At 54.7% G+C, this 22,110-nt stretch overlaps 1 protein-coding gene across 7 annotated transcripts in view; it reads left to right on the plus strand.

The window, feature by feature from the left end:
• Window positions 1-22,110, plus strand: part of SOX13 (SRY-box transcription factor 13) — a 44,891-nt gene that overhangs the window by 18,288 nt on the left and 4,493 nt on the right. For 2 of the 7 annotated variants that reach the window (XM_054087743.1, XM_054087740.1), the window contains 11 exons: window positions 18,012-18,213; window positions 18,808-18,913; window positions 19,089-19,175; window positions 19,722-19,894; window positions 20,522-20,590; window positions 20,754-20,868; window positions 20,948-21,030; window positions 21,111-21,270; window positions 21,504-21,613; window positions 21,739-21,835; window positions 21,914-22,057. In XM_054087743.1, the coding sequence (XP_053943718.1) occupies window positions 18,013-18,213; window positions 18,808-18,913; window positions 19,089-19,175; window positions 19,722-19,894; window positions 20,522-20,590; window positions 20,754-20,868; window positions 20,948-21,030; window positions 21,111-21,270; window positions 21,504-21,613; window positions 21,739-21,835; window positions 21,914-22,057 (1,345 nt within the window). In that variant the 5' untranslated portion in view covers window position 18,012. Of the gene's footprint in view, window positions 1-413; window positions 559-2,748; window positions 2,768-3,322; window positions 3,389-18,011; window positions 18,214-18,807; window positions 18,914-19,088; window positions 19,176-19,721; window positions 19,895-20,521; window positions 20,591-20,753; window positions 20,869-20,947; window positions 21,031-21,110; window positions 21,271-21,503; window positions 21,614-21,738; window positions 21,836-21,913; window positions 22,058-22,110 lie in introns of those variants that run through there. The other 5 variants (XM_054087742.1, XM_054087747.1, XM_054087746.1 and 2 more) reach the window with 5 other exon arrangements.

The raw sequence follows: 22,110 nt of genomic DNA on the forward strand, positions 1-22,110 counted from the left end.
TCCCTTCCAACCCAAACTATTCAATGACTCTATGATTTTCCTTACTAGACAGGAAGACTGGGGCTGCTGGGAGTGAGGATGCTGTGGCGGGGAGAGGCTGGAAGATGGACTTGGGGCTCTGTCACTTGGTGTGCCATGGGTTTTGGATTCATCCTGGAGCTGAGCTCTCTGTAAACCGTGCACCGTTCCAGCCCCTCGGGTAGGACCACGGTTTCCAGGGAGTGCCGGAGGGTCTCGAGGTGCCGCCCAGGACCCCTCCGACTCACTCCTCAGCCTTTGAAGATGCTTGTGTCCCTCCCGAGCCCCCTAAGGCAGGGCTGGGACACCCCAGTGTCGGGGCACGGGGTCCCGAGGGGAGGGGACGGGACAGAGGGGCCGCCCCGGCGCCGGCTGCTGGCTGGCTGGACTGCTGTCCCTCCTCCTTCTCCTCCTCCTTCTCCTCCTCCTTGCTCCCTCTCTTCGCCCGGCGCCGGGGCAGTTCCCACCCGGGGCTCCGGGACATGGAGCGAACCTGAACCGGGATCCGCGGAGCCGACACCGGGGAGCAGCAGAGGAGCCGTGAGTGCAACCGGGAGCTGGGGGGGATAAAAGGGGAGCACAGACATCACCCAGGGGGGCACCGACGCGGCCCCGGGGTGGCGAGCATCCTCCCGGGGTGGCGATCATCCCTTCGGGTCGCGGTCCCCAACCTCGGCTGGGCTGGGCTGGGGAAACCGCCTGGCAGGACCTTGCCTAAAGCCTCTTCTCTTAAATAGAAGAAGGAAAAAAACGGGTTGGGGGGGGGGGCGGGAAGGGGGTACAGGGTCCTTCCCCCCCTCGCAGACCCGTCTCCGCTGCAAAGTTCAGGGGCTGCAAACTCTGAGAGGCCCCTTCCCTCTCCCATCGCGCACCGGCGGCAGGGCTAGGGGAAGGGAGAGCCCGGCAGGCAAGGAGTTAACCCATCGACGACGGACCCCTGCCTCCCCCAGACCTGGCTGCTAAGAGTTGCCCCCTCTCCAGGACCCCCATCCCAGCCCCACCAGGAAGGTTTCTCCCGCCTTCCCACTGGTTGTGGTTGCTCCTGGTGGGATTTGTCCCCTTGTCCCAGCACACCCACTGGGTGCTCTGGGTCAGGGATGTGGGGCACAGTAGGGGAAGGACTGGCAGCCCCCCCAGACACAGCACTAGGTGTCACAGCACAGACAAACGCTGTGCCCGGACAGACAGACATGCCGTGCCAGCACAGGCACAGAGCTTGGCTGCCATTCCCTGTCCCTGGCCCACGTGTGTGTTTGCAGGATTTGGGGCTGTTCACAGGCATTCATGACTCTGGTGCTCAGGGGTTCAGGTCCCCATCCCTTGTCCCCATCCCTCGTCCCCACCACACCATGGGATGGATGCTCCTGCCCCATCATGCATCTCCCACTGCCTTTTTGAGGTGCACTCAGTGGGATTTCATCGCTCCAGCCTGACCCGGAGAGCCATGACCCTGCAGCACCATCTCCATCGGGAAGCAGGGATGGGGTCCAAGCAGGAAAACTCGCTGTGGGTGCCACGCGTGGGTGTTTGTCCAAGAAGAGATTGGGATGTTGTAACAAACTACAGTGCCAGCATCGCGATAACGCACAGGTTTGGGACTGTGGTCAGCTCTAAACTCTGTTGCTTGCTGGGACCTAAGAGCGGATGAACCTTGTTACTGAGCTTACATCTTCCCTAGCAGCCGTGGCAAGTCCTGCCCATGCTTCGGAATCGTGTTTGTGATCCATCCTAGTCACATTTGGGTCTCTGGGGACTGAAGCTGCTGCACAGTGGAGCCTTTCCCGACAGCTGGGTCCTGCAGCCGTCTCCGCAGTGCTGTGTCGGGTTTGTGGGTGCAGCCACAGGGGATTTGGGGGATTTCGCCCCCAAATGTTGGTTAACTTCAGCTTAGGGAGCAGCAAAGCAGGTTGATACCAAAATATTTCTTGTATCGGGGTGATGGAGCACAGCCCCTGTGCGAGGCTGGGCGCTTGCCCTAGGGACCTCCACAGTTAAACACCAACAAAGTTGTGGTGGAAGAGAGAAACTGAGAGATGCGATGCTCAGGGAGCCGTTTTAATGTGAAATGCACAAAGAAATACGAAGCTTTCCTTCTTTCCACCTCCGCCTAATGATTTCCAGTGCTTTATGCAGGGGTTTTGGTGCCAGCGAGGGATGCTGCCCAGGAAAAACTGCAGCCTGTGGCTGCGTATTGTTGGAGTCTCAGTTACATCTTGGGAGGTACCTTCAGCGTGAAAAACACTTGACTTCTAAAGCAAGTCTGGAAAACACTTGACTTCTAAAGCAAGTCTGCAGTAATAGATTTTTCGGAGTGAAAAAGGACCATTAGCTCAGCTAATGTGATTTTCTCCATAGCACAGACCAGATAACATCACTCCGTTACTCTCCTATTGAGCCAATAACTCGTGTTTGTAATTCATGCGATTTCCTTTTGGTTCAATTTGATTTTGTACAGAATCCATTCTGTTGACACTGATACAGTACTTTTTTTCTTCTTTTTTTTGAAAGCCGGCGATTTCAGAGGCTTTGTGTTAAAAATAGCTGCTGTCCTTTGACAAATGTGGGCAGGCTAAAGACAGTTTTCCAAATCATTTGCGAGTGACACATTTTTACCAGCGTCTCCGTGCTGTGTATTTGCTTCGTTCACGACTGGCAGAGCGGCTGCTCCCACGAGGCTGGGGGTTTTGCCCTTGACATCTGATTTAGCATCACATGCAGGAGGTGAAAACCCTTTGGAGCAGAATAATAGGTAGGAGTGAAGATCCCAAATGTTTAAAAATCCATTTTCCTCTGCGATGGGAAGCTTTTCCTGCCATCCGGCAGCTCAACTCCTCTGGCCTCCCTGCTTTGCCTTTTTTATCCCTGCTAAATTGGAGCATCTCCCCCTCCAGGAAAGTCTTGATGAGCAAGGTTTGTTCCAGCCAAGGGTGCAAAATATCCCTGGGGGGCGTAAAATAGCTGCGCTTTTTGTCTCCCTTCCGAAATGTCCATTTTCCCTGGGGGTGCTGGCAGGGGAGAGCTGTGCCCTGGCACTGAGAGGAGATGGAGCAGCTCGAGGAGAGATGGAGCAGCTCGTAAACTTGTTATGTGCTGGAGGGGTTTTTGATTTCATTCGCAGGATGCAGAGGAAGGATTTTTCTCTCCGTGCAGGGAACAGAGAAGCACAGTAAATCTAGTCTTTCAGTGGGTTTATTTTTACATTCATTACTTGCTGGTGGGCTCCCTGGGCGCGTGCCTGAGCCTGCCGCTCTCCTCGCTGCCCGTCCCCTTCCTGGAATCAAGACTTGCTGGGACTGAGCGGTTGTTACGAGCCCTGCGAGCAGGTCAGGAGACAGGGACAAAGGGTGGCAACGTGCTTTGCACTCCCCAGGTGAGTGTTCAGGGCTGATTTTGGGGGGAGATGGCAGGGGGCTGCATGCCTGCTCCCGGGGGTGCAGAGTGTTGCAAGCTAGTGTCCAAGCTGTGTCCCCAGCATGGAGCATCCTTTGAGCTGCTGGTCCTTCAGGGACTCAAGTTTGCTGGTGAGCAGGTAGGGTGGCGGAGCGAATCCGTGTGGGATACGGTGGGCTGTGCAGTGCACAGCGTGGGACCCTTTGCTTGATTTTTCCTGCTCTCCCCACTCCTCCCATGTGCTCAGTGCAGCCAAGGCTGCTGGGGATCCAACCAAACCCAAAGTTTGTAGGATTTTGGCATGGTGCTGACAGGCTAGCATTGTGGCAGTGTGTTTGAGGATCCCTCAGTGCAGACCCAGCGGATCAGGGAGGATCAGGGACCCTCAGAGCTGACAGAGCAGCAGGACAGCCCATAAGCTCACAGCCCATGGCTACTTGCCATTCCGCATGAGCCAGAGCGTGGGGAGCTTTGTCTGCCCGCCGCGAAGCTGCGTTCCTGCTCGCTCCAGCTTTATCCCATTGTAAACACTTAACCGTGGGTTTGTGTCGGGCTGGCTTTGTGCGTGCACGTGTAATTGCAGAAATCAGAAAAGCTGTTATTGCCAAAGCAATAACATTTAACAGACGGCTCTGACCGATTGCAGGGACGCACTCTCTCTCTCAGTACAGTTTTGCTCTACTTTTACACCCTGGGAGTTCCCAGCCATGCTAATAAAATGTGTACTGCTTATTTTCCTAAAAAAAAAAAAAAAAAAAAAAAAAAGCATTATATTATAAAAAAATAATCCACTCACTGGCAGGGCAGTTGCTACCTCCAGCCTGCACTGCAATGCCATGGAGAAAGTCGGCTGGCCTCTTTTGTTCTCTCCTGCGGCCACGCTGCTTGCATCGCTACAAACTGAGAACTAGGGATGAAGTATCTTCATTTTCCCTCATTCTGATGGGTCAAAGCTGCCTCTTTTTATACGTTTGACAGCGGCCTGGGCTGGCAGCGCTGCTGATGGAGGAGTTGTACTCAGCAGAGGGAGAACCCAGAAAGCCAGGCAGCCCCAGGGTCGGGTGTTCCCTGGTTGGGGGTCCCTTGCAGCATCGCGGCCACCCCTGACCAGCCAGGGCTGGGCTATCCTAGGCTCTGCTGCTTTAGTTTTGTGACGTTGTAGTTTCATTGTGCTGCAGGGTGGAAGATTCAGGACACTCAAAAGTTTTGCATGATGCGTGACTAATTTCCACGCAGTTTTAACCCAGTAAAGACACGCAAACGGGAAATAAATTAGTGCGGCTTATGACAGTTCTCCTGGAAAATATCTCAGTGTCTTTACCCCATCCTGTACTTTTTGGGGAGTAACTTCAGGAGTGAAGTGTCTTCTCTTTGGATAGAGCTGCTGCTGGCCTGGCTGTGCCCCCCAGGAGCTCCTCATGGTGGGTGCTGCTTGTGCATGGCTGAGAAGTGCGTGGGCTCCTCCAGCATGAGGAAAGTTGGCAGGGCCCAAGGCATCAGCTTTTGGAAAGTTTTCTGCTGCTGGGAAGACCTCCCTCCCTCCCACTCTGTGTCCACCTGCTCCAAGACCACATGTCCCAGGCTGGAACTGCTCCAGCCTTGAACAAGGGCCCTTGGTGTGCCCAGTCCCACCAGCTCGGCATGGGCAGGGAGGAGGGAGGGTGGGGAGGTGCGGGGGCCACGGCTGGCTCTGCAGGGCCCTGGATCGCATCACAAACACCCCAGCCTCCTGGATGGGTCCTTAAAAATATATGAATAGGAGATGCAGCAGTTGGATCTGCCTCAAGAAAGCATTTATGTAAGTGCACATGGAGGATAGCGTTAGGGACACTGCTGAAACGGCCTCGTCTCCTTTGCCTCCAAGCACCCACCAGTACCTTGGACCCCAAATGGCTCTGCAGCCACCTTTGAACACTTCCAGGGATGGGGCATCCACAACTTCTCTGGGTATTTTGCTTAAATGCAGTGTTCTTCAAGGGCAAAGCTGCTCCTGTGAACACTGTACTGGAGGGAAGCTCCCTTACTGCCCTTCTTGTCCTGTTCCTGCTCGCAGCCCTTCAGCTGAAGGATGCACACAGGGAGATGGATTAGAAATATTTGAAATTCTGCCTCTCCGTAATTTAATGCTGCATTACCACCCAGGCCTGCTTGAGGTGTGTGATCGTGATAAAAGATGCAGGCTGGTGGCTGCAGAGGCCGGGCAGCCTCCCCCCACGTCCTCCCTAATGTCTTATCGGAGAGGAACAAGGTAAAATGTGGCTTGTCATTAAAGCTGCCTGCAAGACTCCTGTGAGCACCTATGAGCCCAGAACAAAATCTGCTGGTTTGGGTTATTATATTTTAATTCTGTCCTGGTGAAAGCAGCCCGTGGCAGCTTGTGTGTGTTGGGAGGAAAGGGGATAAGATTTAAAATCAAATAGCGCAAAGAGAATTAAAATAACGTGGGGCAGCAGTGAGACCAGTGGGGGGATTTTATCCTCTTTGAGCGTGCAAAATGGGGTTATCATGAGCTGGGCTGAGTCAGAGTCTAAGAGAAGAAAGAAGAGATGTAGAAGCAGATAGATAGAAATAGCTGGTGGCATGCTGGCACCACATAGCAGCTTCTGCCACCACCATGATGTTGAGGCTGCTGCCTTCCACTGCTGCCAGGACTAGTGCTGTGGCCAGCTGAGAGCCAGAGATCAAAACTCTTTGGACATGAAAGTCAACCTGAGTGTCCAGATGGGTGTAAGTTTGCAGCTCTGTAGTCTTCCTCCCTTGTTCTGGATGGGTGTTGGTAGCACAGAATGTTTCCAGTTTGCAGCCTTGTGTAGAGCCTGGAAAACCACTTGTTTGAAAAAGCTGAGCTGTGTAATGGAGGTGGGTTGGACTGCAAGGGAGGTGGTGGGGTGTGCAGAGTCCTGGGCTTCCACGCCTGCTCTGCTTCCGACCTCTCCCACGCTGGCTGGCGAGACCACCAGTCCCCCCGTCTCCCATGCTGGACATCCCACATCTCTCCTGGCACCACCCCATTGCTGGCAGCATGCGTTGTCTCTGCCGTGTCCCTGTGGGATGCAGAGAGGAGAAGCAGCTCAGGGTGGAGAGAGGACAGGATTGAGGTCCTTAAGTAGCTTGGGCAGGCACTGAGCACACAGCTCATCCCTGGTGTCCTGGATGTGGTGACTTGCGAGTGTCTGAGGCCACGTGGAGACTGGGGACCACACAGAGCTGGGGACAAAGCCTGCAGGGCAGGGTGAGCAGGGATAAGGGATGGGTGTGCAAGCCCCTCTGGTTCATCTGCTAAAAGTGATCTGATACTGGAAGGGTTTAGAAAAGCCTCTGTCCTGACCCAGAGTGGCAGCCCTGCCTGCCCACAGGGCTATGGGAATGCCAGAGCCCGGCTTATCTTTTGTCTGGAACAATAGAGGGCTTGGCCCTATTGTTCTACCTTGCATGCCCAGCCGGAAAGCGAGTCCCCTGGGGCAGGGGCTTGCACACGGGTGTGCCTGTCTCTGCAGAAGGGGACAGGCAGGGCCACCCTCACCAATCTATGCCTCGTGGGCAGCTCTGCAGGTGAATTCCTGAGCGGCATAGGCAGCTGCTCAGGCCCTTTCCTGCTCATTTTCCTTGCTGTGACACAGGGATGTCAGGAGCTGGAGGGTTAATCTGAATGAAATCCCTGGGGCAGACTGGAGGACTCATCTGAGCTGTGCAGGCTGCAGCGGGAGCAGAGGCAGAGCAGAATTTGCCTTTCTTGGAGGCTCCTGGGATGTGATTTGGGTCTCAAAGTGCAACACTGGCCTTTGGGCTTCCTCTGCCCAGTCCTTCCTGCTGTGTTGCCTCGGGTCTGTGGGTCCAAACTGAGAACTGGTTTGGGGAACACACATTTTTGCAGGGCGGGGATTGTGCACGTGTGTGTTTTCAAGCAAGGCTGATACTCAGGGCTGTGTACTGGATGTGGCTCTTGGAGGAAGAGGCACAGCCCAGGAGAGTGGGAGCTCTGTGAGCGCTTGAAGCCAATGCTGCCCGTGAGCACCTCAGACTGCAGACCCCAGCCCTGCAGTCCTTTGCAGCCCTTCTTGTAAGCAAAAGCTTCATTTGTGTTGGGGGGAGGCAAAGCGATGCTGACCCATTCCTGTGGGGCTCCCAGCATTGTCAGCCCAGCAGCTGGACTCTTGTCCTCTCCCTCTTGTCCTTTCTGTGCTGTCCGAGATCCACCCCACAGCACACCAGTGAGTGCACGGTGCAGTGGGATGCATGTGCCTGCCTGCATTTGTGTGCAGGCAGAGCAACTGTACCCGCAGCCGGAGCACGCTGGGATGTGGCACATGTAGACAGGAGCTGCCAAAGCCCCTCGTTGCATAAAGCAGGCTCAGGGACCCCAAGGGAAATCGGGATATGGGGAAGGAGGGACAGGTGCCACTGGGCACAAAGAGCCCCTTGTGCTGCGGGACATGGGGAGCCCCCGGCTGGCGGGGGCAGTTGGATACCCCTTGCAAATGGGGAGCGCTGACAGCTTCTTGCTGGAGCTGTGTTTCTGTTGTGCAATGAAAGCTATCCCAGTAGGACAGTAAAAGCTTGTTCCCAAATTTCTCTGTTCACTCAGAGGACCCAAGCCCAGCTAGGAGCTCCTGCATGACCAGGATTTCATGGGCTTTAGTTCCTCTGAAGGAAGAGGGGAGAGAAGGGGCAAGCAGAGAACCCAGCCTTGCAGTTTAAGAGGTCACTGCCGCTGGATCTCTTGGGTCCTGAAGTGATAAGGAACCCCTTGAAGCAAAGAGATGGCAGCAATATAAATGGCACGAACCAGTCCCCTGCTTCCACCTCTCAATGGCCGGTGGCCCCAGAGATGGTGCTGGTTGCGAGCCTCATGGCGGCAGGATGCTCTGGTTCACCCGAAGGACACAGAGCAGTGGGGCGGATGAGCTACCTCCCAGCCACGAAGCCTGAATCCACACCCTAAATCAGGGATAACACCATCAAAGTGACCAAGGCTTTCACTAATAAGGCAGAGAAGTCAGGCCAAAAGTGTTTTCCTTGGGGGTCTTCATCCAGACTCAGCCAGCCATGAAACTCTTTGGAGCTGAAGCGCAGCAGGAGTGGAGTCAGGGTTGCCATTAGTAAGGATGTGATGATTTGAGGTGGATGATGGACAGCTACGGGCACCAAGCACCCATCCTTCAGGCTTTTTCTTTCAGAGGGAGGTTGATGATGGCCCTGACAGTTTGCAGGGCAGCTCCCACAAAAAAAAATCAGTTGCTGAAATGTCAGGCGGCCCCAGCAACTGGAGCTACTACTGCCCCCGAACTTGGGCAGCAGTTGGGGAGGGTGAAGTGGCTCCATGGAGCCTTTGTCCCTCCATGATCAAGCATGCAACAGCTCAGGTGTAAGGACGTATTTGTTGCAGCTCAGGTTCCGATGCAAAGGGACCTCTAAAGGTTTCCGGGCCGCTGCCGGCTGTGAAGTGTGAGGCATCGCGGGCGGAAGCTTGGCCTCATGATTTTTGGTTGCCACTGCTGTGTGGGAGAAGCGCTACGGGTGACTCCGAGCACCCTTTTATTGCTCGTGTGTGTGCCCAGCTTGTCTGAGGACAAACAAGAGGGGATTACCCCCCAAAAATGGGAGCCCCCCAAAGCCTAGGGGCAGCTGGAATAATAATAATAATGACATTAGTAGAAGCTGTAAAATGCCACAAGAAGCTCAACAAGGGTAGGGAGTGATGGGCACTAGCCAACGCCATGGGATGGACAATGGGGCTGTGGCAAAACAGCATCAGGTCCTGTGTGCCACAAACCTCACCCGTGGGTTCCCCATGGCATGGGGCATGGAAAAAAGGGTTGGAAAGTGCTGCCCTCCCTGCAGCCCCAGCCCAGGAGGTGGGTAAGCCCCGTGTCTTTTCTTTTTCCTAAGCAGGAGGGGAAGGGGGTCAGATGTCTTCGCCCCTCCGTCATGCGATAGGAAAGTATTGTTTACGAAGCAACCAAGTCAAACGTGCCCTCTGCTCTGCCTGGAAATGCTGAGTGAGTGAAATTACACAAAAATGACACCAAGATTGGTCTCCCTGATAAGCCTGAGGGCCGCTTTTGCATGAGGCGAGGACAGAAACTGAAGAAAAGGAGGGAGAAGTGCTAACCGCGCTCCCTCACTGTGCTGTGCTGGCATCACTGTGCCATCATGCCGGGGCTGGGTGAGTTGTTGCCGTCCTTTGCATCCTGGCTCCTCTGGCCTCCTGCTTAATGGCTGGATCTTTCTTTAGTTGCTCTGGGTTTGCTTATTAATTTTACTTTTCTTCCTATAATTGATAATTTGATGCAAATCGGTTAAATCAGGGAGGGGGGAGATGGAAGGAACTGATGTCTGAGGTGGTGGAGAGCGGTTTCGGAGCAACCTCAAGGACTTCTACTGGGTCTCAGAGACTGGGCAGCTAACTCCCTGACCACCCACCACCCTAGAGACTGTTGGCCGCTGGTGGTATCAGTGGGACCATGGGCCTGATCCAGCCCCCTGGGTGCTGGGTGTGAAGGTTCAGCGTATGCGAGCAGGGTGGGGCTTTTTGCATCGAAGCAAAGCCTTGCACAAAGGAGGAAACTTCTTTCGAACATTATTTCTGATGCAGAAAAATGGAAAGAAAGAGTAAATACCTGTTCTTCAACATTCCTCCTTCCACGTGCCTCGCCTGCCTCTTCCCTTGTTGATATGATGTGATATTTCTATGTTGCTTTGGGTTGTAATGCAGGGGAAGAAAGGGTGAGCAGAGGACAGGAATGCAATAAGAAGTGAGTCTCTCTGAAAATATTAAGATAGTCAGGTTTTTGCTTTTTCCCATAGCATTTAGACCTGCAGGGAAGGGTAGTTTCTTCTTTCAGTGCTTCTCCTGCCTGTGCCGCTGCTCAGACTTGAGCAAAGCGCTCCCCTCTGCTGAGCACCCCCTGATCCCACTGCATCCCCAAGAGCTTCTTCTTAAAGATGCTTTGAATCACATAACCTTCCCTGGACAAGAAACTCGTCTGCCTGGAAAGCCGGCGATGGTGCAAAGAGATTTTTCCTTATTGATGCATCTCATTGAGTGGGAGAAAAACCCAACACAGCCTGCAGACTATCTGGTCTTGAGGCCAGGAAATGGGAATGACCAGTGTGGTCCCCGGCCATCACGTGGGCCGTCACCGGGATTGTTCCTGTGCCTTCTTCCTCCGGGCTTTGCACGGTTTTAAATAATTCCAGCGCGATGGAGTTTCCTCTGCTTCCCTGATGAGATCATTCCCCATCCAATAAATCTCGCGGCCAGGAAGTTCCACCTGAGGTTCGGTTTAGTTTTGCCCCCTACTTAAAACTATCACTCATCCCAGTAAAGGAAAAACGTGTTTGGGTCATGGCTGTGAAGGCAGTGGACCAGTGCCAGTTTACACTCGGGGAAGGATCCGACTGTCTCTTTGTATTTGAGTGCATTATTTGGATAGTTATAAAATGACTGGCTGTTTTTTATCTGCATGCTAATACAGCCAGGTTCATGAGAGGCAGCATCCCTGAATTTTGGGTTGTGGAGGCATGGCTGGGGGCTTCCAGCAAAGCCCCCATGCGGGCAGCAGGTGGCTGAGTAATCCTTTACGCCAAGGCAGGAAAGCATTTGCAGTGATGTGTCCCACTGCCATCTCATAAGAAACCAGAGAAAGGTGACAACCCGCTCCAAGAAGCGCTGTGAAACTCGAGTGAGGCATACAGTGGAAATTGTGGGTAAGAGGGTGCATGAGGAGGCTGGGACGCAGCCCAGTTAAAACGTGTGCTGGGGTGGATTGGACAGACCCGTGTACCCATAGGGAGTCGTTTGTGCTTGTCTTGTTATCACAAGACGCTTCGTTTTCCATTTCCCATAAGAAATGCAGGAGGACAGAGCTGCCCTCTAAGGACTCAATCTGCTGTGGCTTAGTGCTCGCTTGAGCCATCGGCCAGTGCCCTAAGACAACCTCCATGGAGCTGGGATCTCCTGGTGTGCATAGGTGATGGAGGACATAGAATCATAGAGAGGTTTGGGTTGGAAGGGAATTCAAAGCCCATCCAGTTACACCTCCTGCTGTGGGCAGGGACACCTCCCAGTGGATCAGGTTGCTCAAAACCCCATCCAACCTGAGACATCATACATGACATCCATCTGTCCTGTTAAGCAATCCAGATCCTCTGCTTTCCCCCTGCCACAGCCTGAGAATCCATCCTTTCCCCCCCGTCTTGCAAGTGTTTAAATTAATTTAGTGATTAATACAGGTTATTTTCTCTTTCTCCTCAAGTTTTGAATAGGAGGATTGATTCGATTTCCCCCTGAACCTTTGAAGGACTCAATGATCTTAGAGGTCTTTTCCAGCCTCAATGGTTCTATGATTCTAAGGGCTTCTCTGCTGGCACTCATCAGAGGGAGATGATTCCACTCGTTAGCAGCCCTGGATACAGCCCAGAGGCCTTTGAAGAAGGCAGGTTGTTTTTTTGGTTTTTTTTTTTAATAGAAATACTATGCTAGCTGCTTGTACTTGCTTTAGGGTTAAACCTTCCAAGTGCGGTGTGGTAATCAGAGACCTACATTGCTGCTTTTCATCTTAGTGGATGGAGAATTGATGCTGCCCTGCCAAAGAGCTGTAATGTGGCAGAATGGAAGCTGAAGCAATAGGAACTCTTCCAAGAGCGAAGGGGGAGATAATCCCCCATGGGGATCCCATGCCTAGTTGGAGAGGGGACAAAAAAGGCTCCAAGGAGACCTTATAGCAACCTTCCAGTACCTAAGGGACAACAAGAAAGCTGGGGAGGGCCTGTTTACAAAGGCTTGTAGTGATAGGACGAGGGCCAATGGGTATAAACTGAAGAGAGGCAGATTTAGGCTAGACGTTAGGAAGTATTTCTTCACCATGAGAGTGGGGAGGCCCTGGCCCAGGGTGCCCAGAGCAGTGGTGGCTGCCCCATCCCTGGAGGGGTTCCAGGCCAGGTTGGATGGGGCTTGGAGCCCCTGATCCAGTGGGAGGTGTCCCTGCCCATGGCAGGGGTTGGGACTGGATGGGCTTTAAGGTCCCTTCCAACCCAAACCATTCCATAATGCTATGATATCTGCTCAGGTCAGCACTGGAGTTACAGTCTTCCAACCCAAACTATTCTATGATTCTATGGCCTAGGTGAAAGGTGTGGTGTTCAGGGCGGCACATGCAGAGGGCTGACCCCTCTGCTCCTTCCTGTGCTGGGAGTTTCCGTGATGCCAATGCTCTCACTGTACCGTCACTGTTTTGGTCTGACCTTGTAGAGACGTTTCCGGAGGCCGTTATCCTTCATGGGGAGAGAGGTCGCCTTCAGGCATCTGATGGTGGATGGATGTTGGACAAAGACTGGTCTGTTTTGTGTGGATATCCCGGCTCCCGCTGATGCCAGGGCTTTTAGAATAATAGAAACGTGGGTTTGGAAAAGACCTCTTAAGCTCATCCAGTCCAACTGTCAGGCCAACCCCGTTGTGGCAACTTAACCATGTCCTGAAGTGCCACGGGTACATGATTTTTGAACCCCTCCAGGCATGGAGGCTCCACCCCTGCGCTGGGCAGCCTGTCCCAATGATCCACCACTCTTTCAGTAAAGAAATTCTTGCCAGGATAGAGAAGGTGCAGTTGGCGCCTGGAGGTCGTTCTGGGATGGTGAAGCAGCCATCGGCTACTGATGGGCAGAATGTGCCTGGCAGCTCATGAGGGCATCATCCTTGCCCATGGCAAGTCTTAGCATGCAGGTACCATCTTGCTGCCCAGCTCTGTGCTTGCTGGGCACTTACTGCTGCCCCTCTGCCCCTGGAATCTCCCCAGTCTGCCCAAGATCTCCCTTGGCACTGATTTTGCAGCTTTCCCAGCAACCTGACCTCTCGACAACCTTGTGGAAGGTTGTGGCTTTCTATGGCAGCACCCTGATGGGTAAGATGTTAAAAACGCAGCATTTGAAGGTGTGTAAAGCATTAAATCATGCTCCCCCAAATGTGTTTCCGTTGCTGCAGCGCCTTGGTTTGTGGGGCAGCACATGCTTGCCTGTGTCGCAGCCCTGCGGGGGAACATGTGGTCCTTGAGTGCCGCTGCTCCACGCGGCTGTTGTCCATCACAGACATGTAGAGCCACGGTATTTCTGGGGTGAATACATTCAGCATCCAGATGTCTTCTGGCTTTCAAACCTCCTTTTTTTGCGGAAGCTGGTATTGCACTTTCTGCCCCATTTTACCCAGAGCATGAAGCTAGCTAGCATGCTGGCCATCTCCATCCCTCCACGAATCAGCGGGCAGAGCCCACATCCCCCACAGCTGCCTGCTTTCTCCTTCCCAGGGAATAACCCAGCATCGTGGGATGCTCTGCATCCCAGGGGAGGGATGGCAGCCCCGTGAACTTCCCCCAGCCAGGGCCACTCACCTTGGCTGTCCCTGGCCATCCTTGCCCAGGCACAGCGGAGGAAGCCATCCATTCTTTTATGTGTGAAGGCACGCCAGGCGGAAATGGTTGGAAGCAGCCCTGAAAGGACATTCCAAGTCTGGCAGGAAAGTGGCCCTCTCGTCTGGCAGGAGATGGGCTATTGTCTGTCCTGGTGGCCGGCCGGGATTCCTCGGGCCCTGCTCGGAAGAAGAAAACATCCATGTGTGTCTTAGTTTTTCCTCTAGCCCCTTTCTCTCAGAGGGTACCGGGGGCTGTGAATGCTGCACGTGGCCGGTGCACGCGCAGCGGTGGTGTCACACCGCCCCAGTTCTCATTGGTATTGCTGTGTTTGCTTGTGTGTCGTTTTCCCCCTTGAGTTTTTCCCCCCTGTGCTTCTCCCTCTGGCTAGGCTGGTTGTATGGGTTGTGATGGTAGGATGCGGCTATGGGATGTGGCTGTGTGCTGCTTGGGATGGGTGAATTAATTTTGGGATGGCTGGGTACCGTGCTGGGCTCCTGAAGGGAAGAGTCTGCTGTAACCCATGAACTGAGAGCTTTTTTCTGCGATTGGGGAGAAAGATGTAAATGATAAACCCCAAGAGCTTGCCCACCATGGGCAGGTGGGGGCAAGGCAAGCCTGAAAATCTGGACAACCTGGCTCCCTTAGACAACTATTTCACTTTCCCCAAGTCCCACTTCTGCAGGAGTCCTCTGCACCTCAGTCCTCTGGGGTGGGATCAGCCCTGAATCGATGGGGCAGGAATGCAGGACCATTCCTACACCCACATCCTCTCCTGGAACCTGCGAAGGCAGCTGTGCCTCAGTTCCACTACCCCAAACAGAGCAGCGCCGCAGCTCTTCCTTGTCCTGGCATGTTCATGCTTTTCCATCTTCTGTGCTGTCCTGTATTTTTGCAAAGAGCTTGGGTTTCACATAAGTTCACCGCCTGCTTTGTCCGTGCCCAAGCCTTCTTTCCCTTTGGGCAACCTCACCGCCAAGCCTCCCCCTCCACCAGAAACCCTTTTCTTGACTGCAGGCAGGATCTGCTTCAGGGAGAAAGCTTGGTCCAGGTGGCACCACACCTTTGTTGAGTGTTTTTATCACCTTTTCTTCCCTTTTCTGCTTTGTGCTGGTAGGGATATGCCAGCAACCCCCTTGTCTGCAAAGCCAAAACCTGCATAAGCAACTGGAAAGAGGCTCTGGGTGCTGGAGGGGATCCCAACATCTTCCTGATGCTCTCGAGCTGCTGTGGTGCCAGGCAGGGTGGGGGCTTGCTGGCACATTGGCACCCCTTGGCCTTTCGAGCTGTTCTGCTGCAACACAAATGGGGACGATAGGATCGGCTGGCAGGCAGGAAGGGTGGCACAGGCATGGCCAGAATTGCAGGACGTGCCATTTCAGGGGTATGAATGGCGAAACAAAAGCTGTCCCCATCCTGAAAATCCCAGCCCTTGGACTTTCTGGAGTTTGGAGGTGAAGTGAACATGTTGATGCCTGCTTTATATGGGCATTTTTAGGGCTTCGGTGCTCATCACCATCATGATCCCCAAAACATGCCAGGAGGAAGCAGTCCCTTGGGTCTCTGGTCCCTCACCAAAGACTCAGGGCTCCCTGGCAGCTCCGATTTGGTCCTCTGGGCTGGCACATACATCCCAATGCCATTCTCTCCCTTCCCCTCCAGCCTGTATTAAATGGAAAACGTTAAAAGCGAAGATCTGTTACACTCCCTGTGCCAAGGCAATTGTTCCCATCCCTATTGTCTGCCATAGGCAGCCCCGGAGCCCGGCACCTGAGCCCGTGCTGCGGGAACCAGCCCTGTAACAAGATAACGACACTGTTTTCGCCTTTTTCTTCTCTCTTTTTCTTTTATTCTGTTCGGCCAACCTTATAATAAACCCACAGTGGGGCCCCTTTCAAACAGACCCCTATTAATGTTACGGGCCCATTTCTAGAGTAAACTTACAGTGGCACCGGGAGGTTCAGTACAATAGAACTGTGACCTGTCAGAGGAGTGGGACGTCGCTTTTGTGCATGTCTCAAACTGAAAGCATTGCTCTGTGCTGCAGTGGTGCTGCTGCTGCCCCATTCTCTGGGCATCCAGGCAGCCTGGGGCTGGGCAGCATCCCAGCTACAGGGAGAGAGGGCAGGGATGCACTGAGAAGAGGTTTTTTGCCTTTAGAAACACAAAAAGGCTGAAAGGAGAGAGCATCTGCGTTCAGACCTGTAGCTGGGATGCACTGAGCAGGGGTTTTGCCTTTAAAAACCCAAACCGGCTGGAAGGAGGGAGGATCTGTTCATGCACACCTGCAGGTCCTTAGGAAAGCACCCAGGGCAAGGTGCTCCAGCTGCTGTACATTCGTGCCTCAGTTTCCCCACCTGTAGCACAGGATCTGGGGCAGCTTTGCAGGGCAAATCCTACCTCCATGCATCGTTGGAGCTGGTGGAGCTGTGGGCACAGCTTTCTGCTGGCTGCCTGCCACCACCACATCGCTGCCAAGCGTGTCCTGCTGAGGCGAGGGAGGCTGGTGGTGTTTTTGGGCCATGCCCAGGTTGCCCTCCCCACTAAGGTGAGCCAGGGCAGGATGGGGAGAGACAGGCGGCGCAGGATGCAGTTGATAGTGAGCGATGTCGACGCTGGAGGAAGCCCACTGGCCCTGCCATGGTTTGTTCAAGTGGAGGGCAAGGGAACTGAGATTAAAAAAAGCCCCACTAAGATCAGAAAGGCTGGCGAGCACAGTGCCCTATTGTGGAGCTGTCACACTTCCCTTTACTTTATTGCTTTTGTCCAACACCCTATTGTTCCACTTCCTTTTGTCCCCTATTCACAACCCTGGCTTTTCATTACCCAGCCGGCCTTGTTGTTTTCGTTTCTTTTGTTTGAAGTTCCTGAGAGGAAGGTTTTATTTTCAGCGGTTTGATTAATTCGCAGCTTGAGCTGAGCTTTGTTTGTTATGTAATTGCTGCCCCCATTTCTGGGGTCCCAATGAGCTATGGGGTGTGCGGAGGTAAGAGGGAGCAGATAGTGGTGGTCCTGGTTGTGGTGGTCCTGGTTTTGGGGTACCAGAGCCTGGGCAGGATGCTCTCCCCATCCCACCACAGCCCTTTCCACCACGGTAGCCCGTGGTCCCACAGCCTGGCTCCTGGCAGTGACCAGCGTAAATCCCTTCCTTAATGGCCTCCTCTTCCCATTATTCCTCCCTGAAAGGAGAGCTTTGGGAGGGTAATATTTGTTCCCATTCTTGCTGTGCAGGGTTGGTGGCCTCGAGAAAGTGAATCCCTACAAGCGGGCACTGCTCCTTTTCACTGAAAGCACAGGGAGGTCCTGACATCCCCAGCACTTGCTCAGGGATATGGTCCCAGGTCAGACATATGGTCCCTGCAACCTCAGGGGTGCCAGAAGCTGCAGCAGAGCTAGGGCTTTGCAAGGGACATAACTGTGACATATTCTTTGGTGCACATCTCATTGTGAATAGCCACTCTGGCCATGTTTGGGGTCCGCTGGTGTTACACAGCTCATCCCTCGTCACTTCTGTGGTGCCTGGCGGAGCAGCTGGCAGCGTCAGGAGCTGGACCAGCACCCAAGGCCATGGCACTGGGGTCAGGGAAAGCCATTCCCTGGCCAGGGCTTGGCCGGTCCCAGCTCCACACTAGGGACTCTCCCAGAGAGGCAATTCTGGTGGCCATCCCAGCCACTGTTCAGCAGGGCCAGGATCTCCATTTCCCATCAGAGCAGGAAACCTCCCTGCCGCCTGCTGACTTCCTAACCATGGCTCCTGAGGCGGTGCCGAGGGGCAGCTCCCGAGAGCCAGGGACCCAGGGTGCTGGCTTGGGTCTGGCGTGGGTCTCTGTCGCTGTGAGCTTTGAGTTGCTCTCTGCCAGGCTGCTGGATGACGTACGAAGGCTCATTTTGCCCCTAAATCCCATGCCACAAGCTCTCTTTCTTTAGGGCTTTACTTTGTTGCTCCGTTTGCTTCGCGGCCCAAAGTGTGAAGGGCTCGTTTCCCTGAGAGATTTCGGCCACTGAGCCCCAAATCTGCACGAACCTGAGCTCAGGGAGCCAGGAGCTCAGCTTCACCAAGCCATGGGAGAAAGCAAGACCATTGCCTCTGAAACCCTCTGAGGTGCACAGGGCACCTCAATATGGGGCCAGGCTGGGAAAAGGGGTCCCTGTGGCTGGGGGGTGCTCCATGGTTTTGCTGACAATACTACCACCCCGCAGGATGTCCATGAGGAGCCCTGTTTCTCCCCCCCTGGAGCTCGATGGAGCGGGCAACATGGTGAACTGCACCATCAAGACGGAGGAGAAGAAAGAGGGTGGCTATGAGTCTCCACCGGGGGCTGCCCCCAGCACCAAGCCCCATCCCAATGACCCACCGGGGCCACCGCCGAAGGAGGGCACCGACCCCCAGGCCCTGCCGCAGGTGGGTCGTGGGGCTGTGACAAAACCTGGTCCTGGCTGGGGTCCCGCTGGGCTGGCAGAGCATTGCAGCCATCCCTTCCCCAGACCTGGGATCTTGTCTCCTTGCAGATGGGGGTGGTTGTTTCCCCATGTGGTTATTCCTCATCCCAAGGGAACGAAGCTGAAACCAGAGGCTCCCCCAAGGCTTTCTGGTCATTGTTGATGCTCTTGGGTCAGCTCTGGGATTTGAGTGCTTTGCCTTCAGCATGGACCCCCCCGTAGCAACCTCCAGATGTGCTGCATCCCTTCAGCCTCCCTTATTAATTGTTCTTGGGATTTATCTCCCTCTGCCCAGCAGCCTCAGCTCTCCTTCGGCTCCCTGCGCTGCCTCCTGGGGTGGAGAGGGCTTGAAGGAGCTGGGCAGACTAAAAGAAAGAAGTCTTTGCAGCATGAAGAGCAGAGATGTTCTCAGGCTGGGCAGGGGAGAGTGTGGTCCAGCAGTCAGCTGGGCAGGGCCAGCTCTGACCATCCTACCAGCCTAACATTTCCTGCCCAGAGACTTGGGGACAATCCCTGCTGTGGAATCAGGTGCTGAGTAACACTGTGTGTGTCCCAGGAGTCCTGCTCGCCCATCAGTGATGTGCTGGAGCCCAGGCGCTCTGCCTTTGAGCCAGCTGTCAGCAGCCAAGAGAAGCTGGACTTCAACAGGAACTTGAAGGAGGGTAAGAAAGGTTTCCAAGTGGCCTCTTGGGACCTCCTGCTGCTCCCTTTCAGCCCCTTGCTATTTATCTAAAGCTGTGGGATGGGACGAACCACCTCATGCCATGGTGCTGTGCTCACCTGGCTGTCCTCTCCCTCTCTCTGCTTTGCTACCCCTGGTCCCTGCTGTGTAAACAGTGATGCCAGCCATTGAGAAGTTACTGTCCAGTGACTGGAAAGAGCGGCTGCTGGGCCGAAACACTGCCGAGTCCAAGGAAGTGAAAGGTGAGGTCTCCCCCTGGCCACCCATCTCCACTGTCCTCTCTCCTACGCCCTGTGCCTGGGCTGCCTGGGCTGGAAACATGGCATTTCATAGAATCATAGGATCCTTACATCAGAAGAGACCTCTGAGATCGTCAAGTCCAACTGTACCTGTCCACTACTCCTTTCAGGCAGTTGTAGACAGTGATGAAGTCTCCCCTCAGCCTCTTCCAAACAGCCCCAGTTCCTCCTGCTGCTCCTCATAAGACTTGTTCTCCAGCCCCTTCACCAGCTTCATTGCCCTTCTTTCCCACCTTAGGAAAGGCCACGTGCCTGCAAGTGTGTGCTTTGAGCAAGGTTTTGTACTTTTTTAACCAAAACATTAACTATATTTTTGGGGGAGGTGAACATCCCTGATGTAAGCATGCCTCTGAGGGCATGGTTCAGCACAAGATGGGTGTTTACACCCTCTGTAAAGAGATTACACATCGCCCACCAGCACCCAATGGTGGTGGTGATGCTCTTCACCCTCTCCAAGCCCCTGACCCGCAACCACTTGTTTTTTTCCAGGAACCCAGGAAAGCCTGGCAGAGAAGGAGCTCCAGTTACTTGTCATGATCAACCAGCTGTCCACACTGCGGGACCAGCTCCTGACGGCCCACTCAGAACAGAAGAACATGGCCGCGATGCTGTTTGAGAAGCAGCAGCAGCAGATGGAGCTAGCGCGGCAGCAGCAAGAGCAGGTGAGCTTGGGTCCCCGTGGGCAGCCTGCTTGGGGGGGTGCATTTGCAAGGTACCATCCATCCCTTTGGTGATCCCTGTGGGATCTGCTGGCTCTGGGTGCTGGACCAGATCAGGGTCCCCTGGCAGCTGTGGGACTTTGGCAGCTTTGGCACTGGGTGTAGCAGGACTTCACTGTCTGCCCAGAAACCTTCCTATTTTCTATCCCCATCCCAAAGACTCCCTGTCTTGCTCCCTAGTGCCAGGAGGATGAGGATCAAAGGTGATGGGAATTAAACCCCTTAAAATAATTAAACTGCACTGGATGCTTCCTGACTCTGCTCTCTTGACTCTTTGGACACCTCTTTTTCCCTCTTCAGTAACACATTTGGTGCTAAGGGTGGTGGTGACACTCCTGGCGTACCTCACGGTGGATGTGACACCACCCCTTCCAGCCCCTTCTCTCCCCACGCCTCGGCAGATGGCTTGGGTGCAGCTCAGCCACCCCATGCCTGCCCTCCCCATGGCTCTTGGGACCCTCCATAGACCCCTTGTCTCCGTTTTGCTGGTGATGGGCAGCTCTTTGCCCACCGGGGCCAGCTCAGCGCTGCTGTCGATGCCACTGAGCCCCCCCATCTCCCCTCTGCCAGATCGCCAAGCAGCAGCAGCAGCTCATCCAGCAGCAGCACAAAATCAACCTCCTGCAGCAACAGATCCAGGTAAAGGCAAGGGATACCTCCCCGTGTCCCCTTTCCCATACTGGATGAATGAACCCCATCACGTGCAGTGTTTGTGTTCCCTCCCGGGGCCGGGACCTGGGTGCCTGCGGTGTCCCACAGCGGTTCTTTGGTCTCTCTGCTTCTCTCCCCATCTTCCCTCCAGCAGGTCAACATGCCCTATGTCATGATCCCTGCCTTCACCCCCAGCCACCAGCCTCTCCCCGTCACTCCTGACTCCCAGTTAGCGCTGCCCATCCAGCCCATCCCCTGCAAACCAGGTGAGTGGGGTTCCCTGGGACCGTGCCAGCCCTTCATGGTGGCCTTGTTGCCCAATGCCTGTCGCTCTGCTCCTCGCAGTGGATTACCCGGTGCAGCTGCTGCACAGCCCCCCTCCTCCCACGCTGAAGAGACCTGCTGGCTCAGGCCACCTCCAGATGCAGGTACAGCCCCAAAGGACCTCCGTCCTCTGGGTTAGGGTGCTGTGGGGTCTGCAATTCAACTTCTCTCCCCTCTGCTGCAGGAGACCTCACAGCCACTGAATCTGACAGCCAAACCCAAAGGCTCTGACCTCCCCAGTGCCTCCAGCTCACCCAGTTTGAAGATGAGCAGCTGCCAGTCCCTCACACCGAGTCACGGGGCCACCAGGGACCTGCAGACCAGCCCGTCCAATCTGCCTCTGGGTGGGTTCCAAAATGCCTTCACTGATGGATGGTCCCATGCCCTACCCTGGGCACCTCCAGGATGGAGGACACTTCTGCTGCTTGGGGTTCTTCCTCCCTGTGGTCGCCTGGGTGGGCACCTGCCACTCTGTGCCACCCCCTTGGGTGGGATTACTGGGGTGGGATGAGGTGCTGTGGGGTGTTGAAGGAGTGGGTGTTGGTGCTGATGGATGTCTGTGCCCATGTCCTACCAGGGTTCCTGGGTGAAGGCGATGCCATCACCAAAGCCATCCAGGATGCACGGCAGCTGCTGCACAGCCACAGTGGGGCCATAGAGGCATCACTGAGCAATCCCTACCGCAAGGTGAGTGCTGGGTGGGCACCATCCCCCTCTCCAACCCCACTGCTGGCAGCCAGAGCTGGATCTCTGCCCATGGGTGGGCTGCCCAGCTTGGGGCTGGTGGTTCTTGACCCTCCGCTCTCCTGCAGGACCATGTTGGGATTGATTCTTCCCCAGTGAAGGAGCGAATGGAGGAGACCCCTGCTCACCGGCTGGATGAGGCTATGTTGACCTGTGAGATGGATGGTAAGGATGGCTGAGAGCACCATGGTGTGGCCCTGTTTGCTCTTTCCTCTGTCTCCTGACCGGGTGTTTCTCTGGCAGGCTCACGGCACTTTCCTGAGTCCAGGAACAACAACCACATCAAGCGGCCCATGAACGCCTTCATGGTGTGGGCAAAGGATGAGAGGAGGAAGATTTTGCAGGCCTTCCCAGACATGCACAACTCCAGCATCAGCAAGATCTTGGGTGAGTGCCAAGCATGGCAGGACCTGCCTCTGCATCCCCTCACTCCACTCATC

The sequence above is a fragment of the Cuculus canorus genome, chromosome 24 (genome assembly GCF_017976375.1).
Source record: "Cuculus canorus isolate bCucCan1 chromosome 24, bCucCan1.pri, whole genome shotgun sequence".
NCBI lineage: Eukaryota > Metazoa > Chordata > Aves > Cuculiformes > Cuculidae > Cuculus > Cuculus canorus.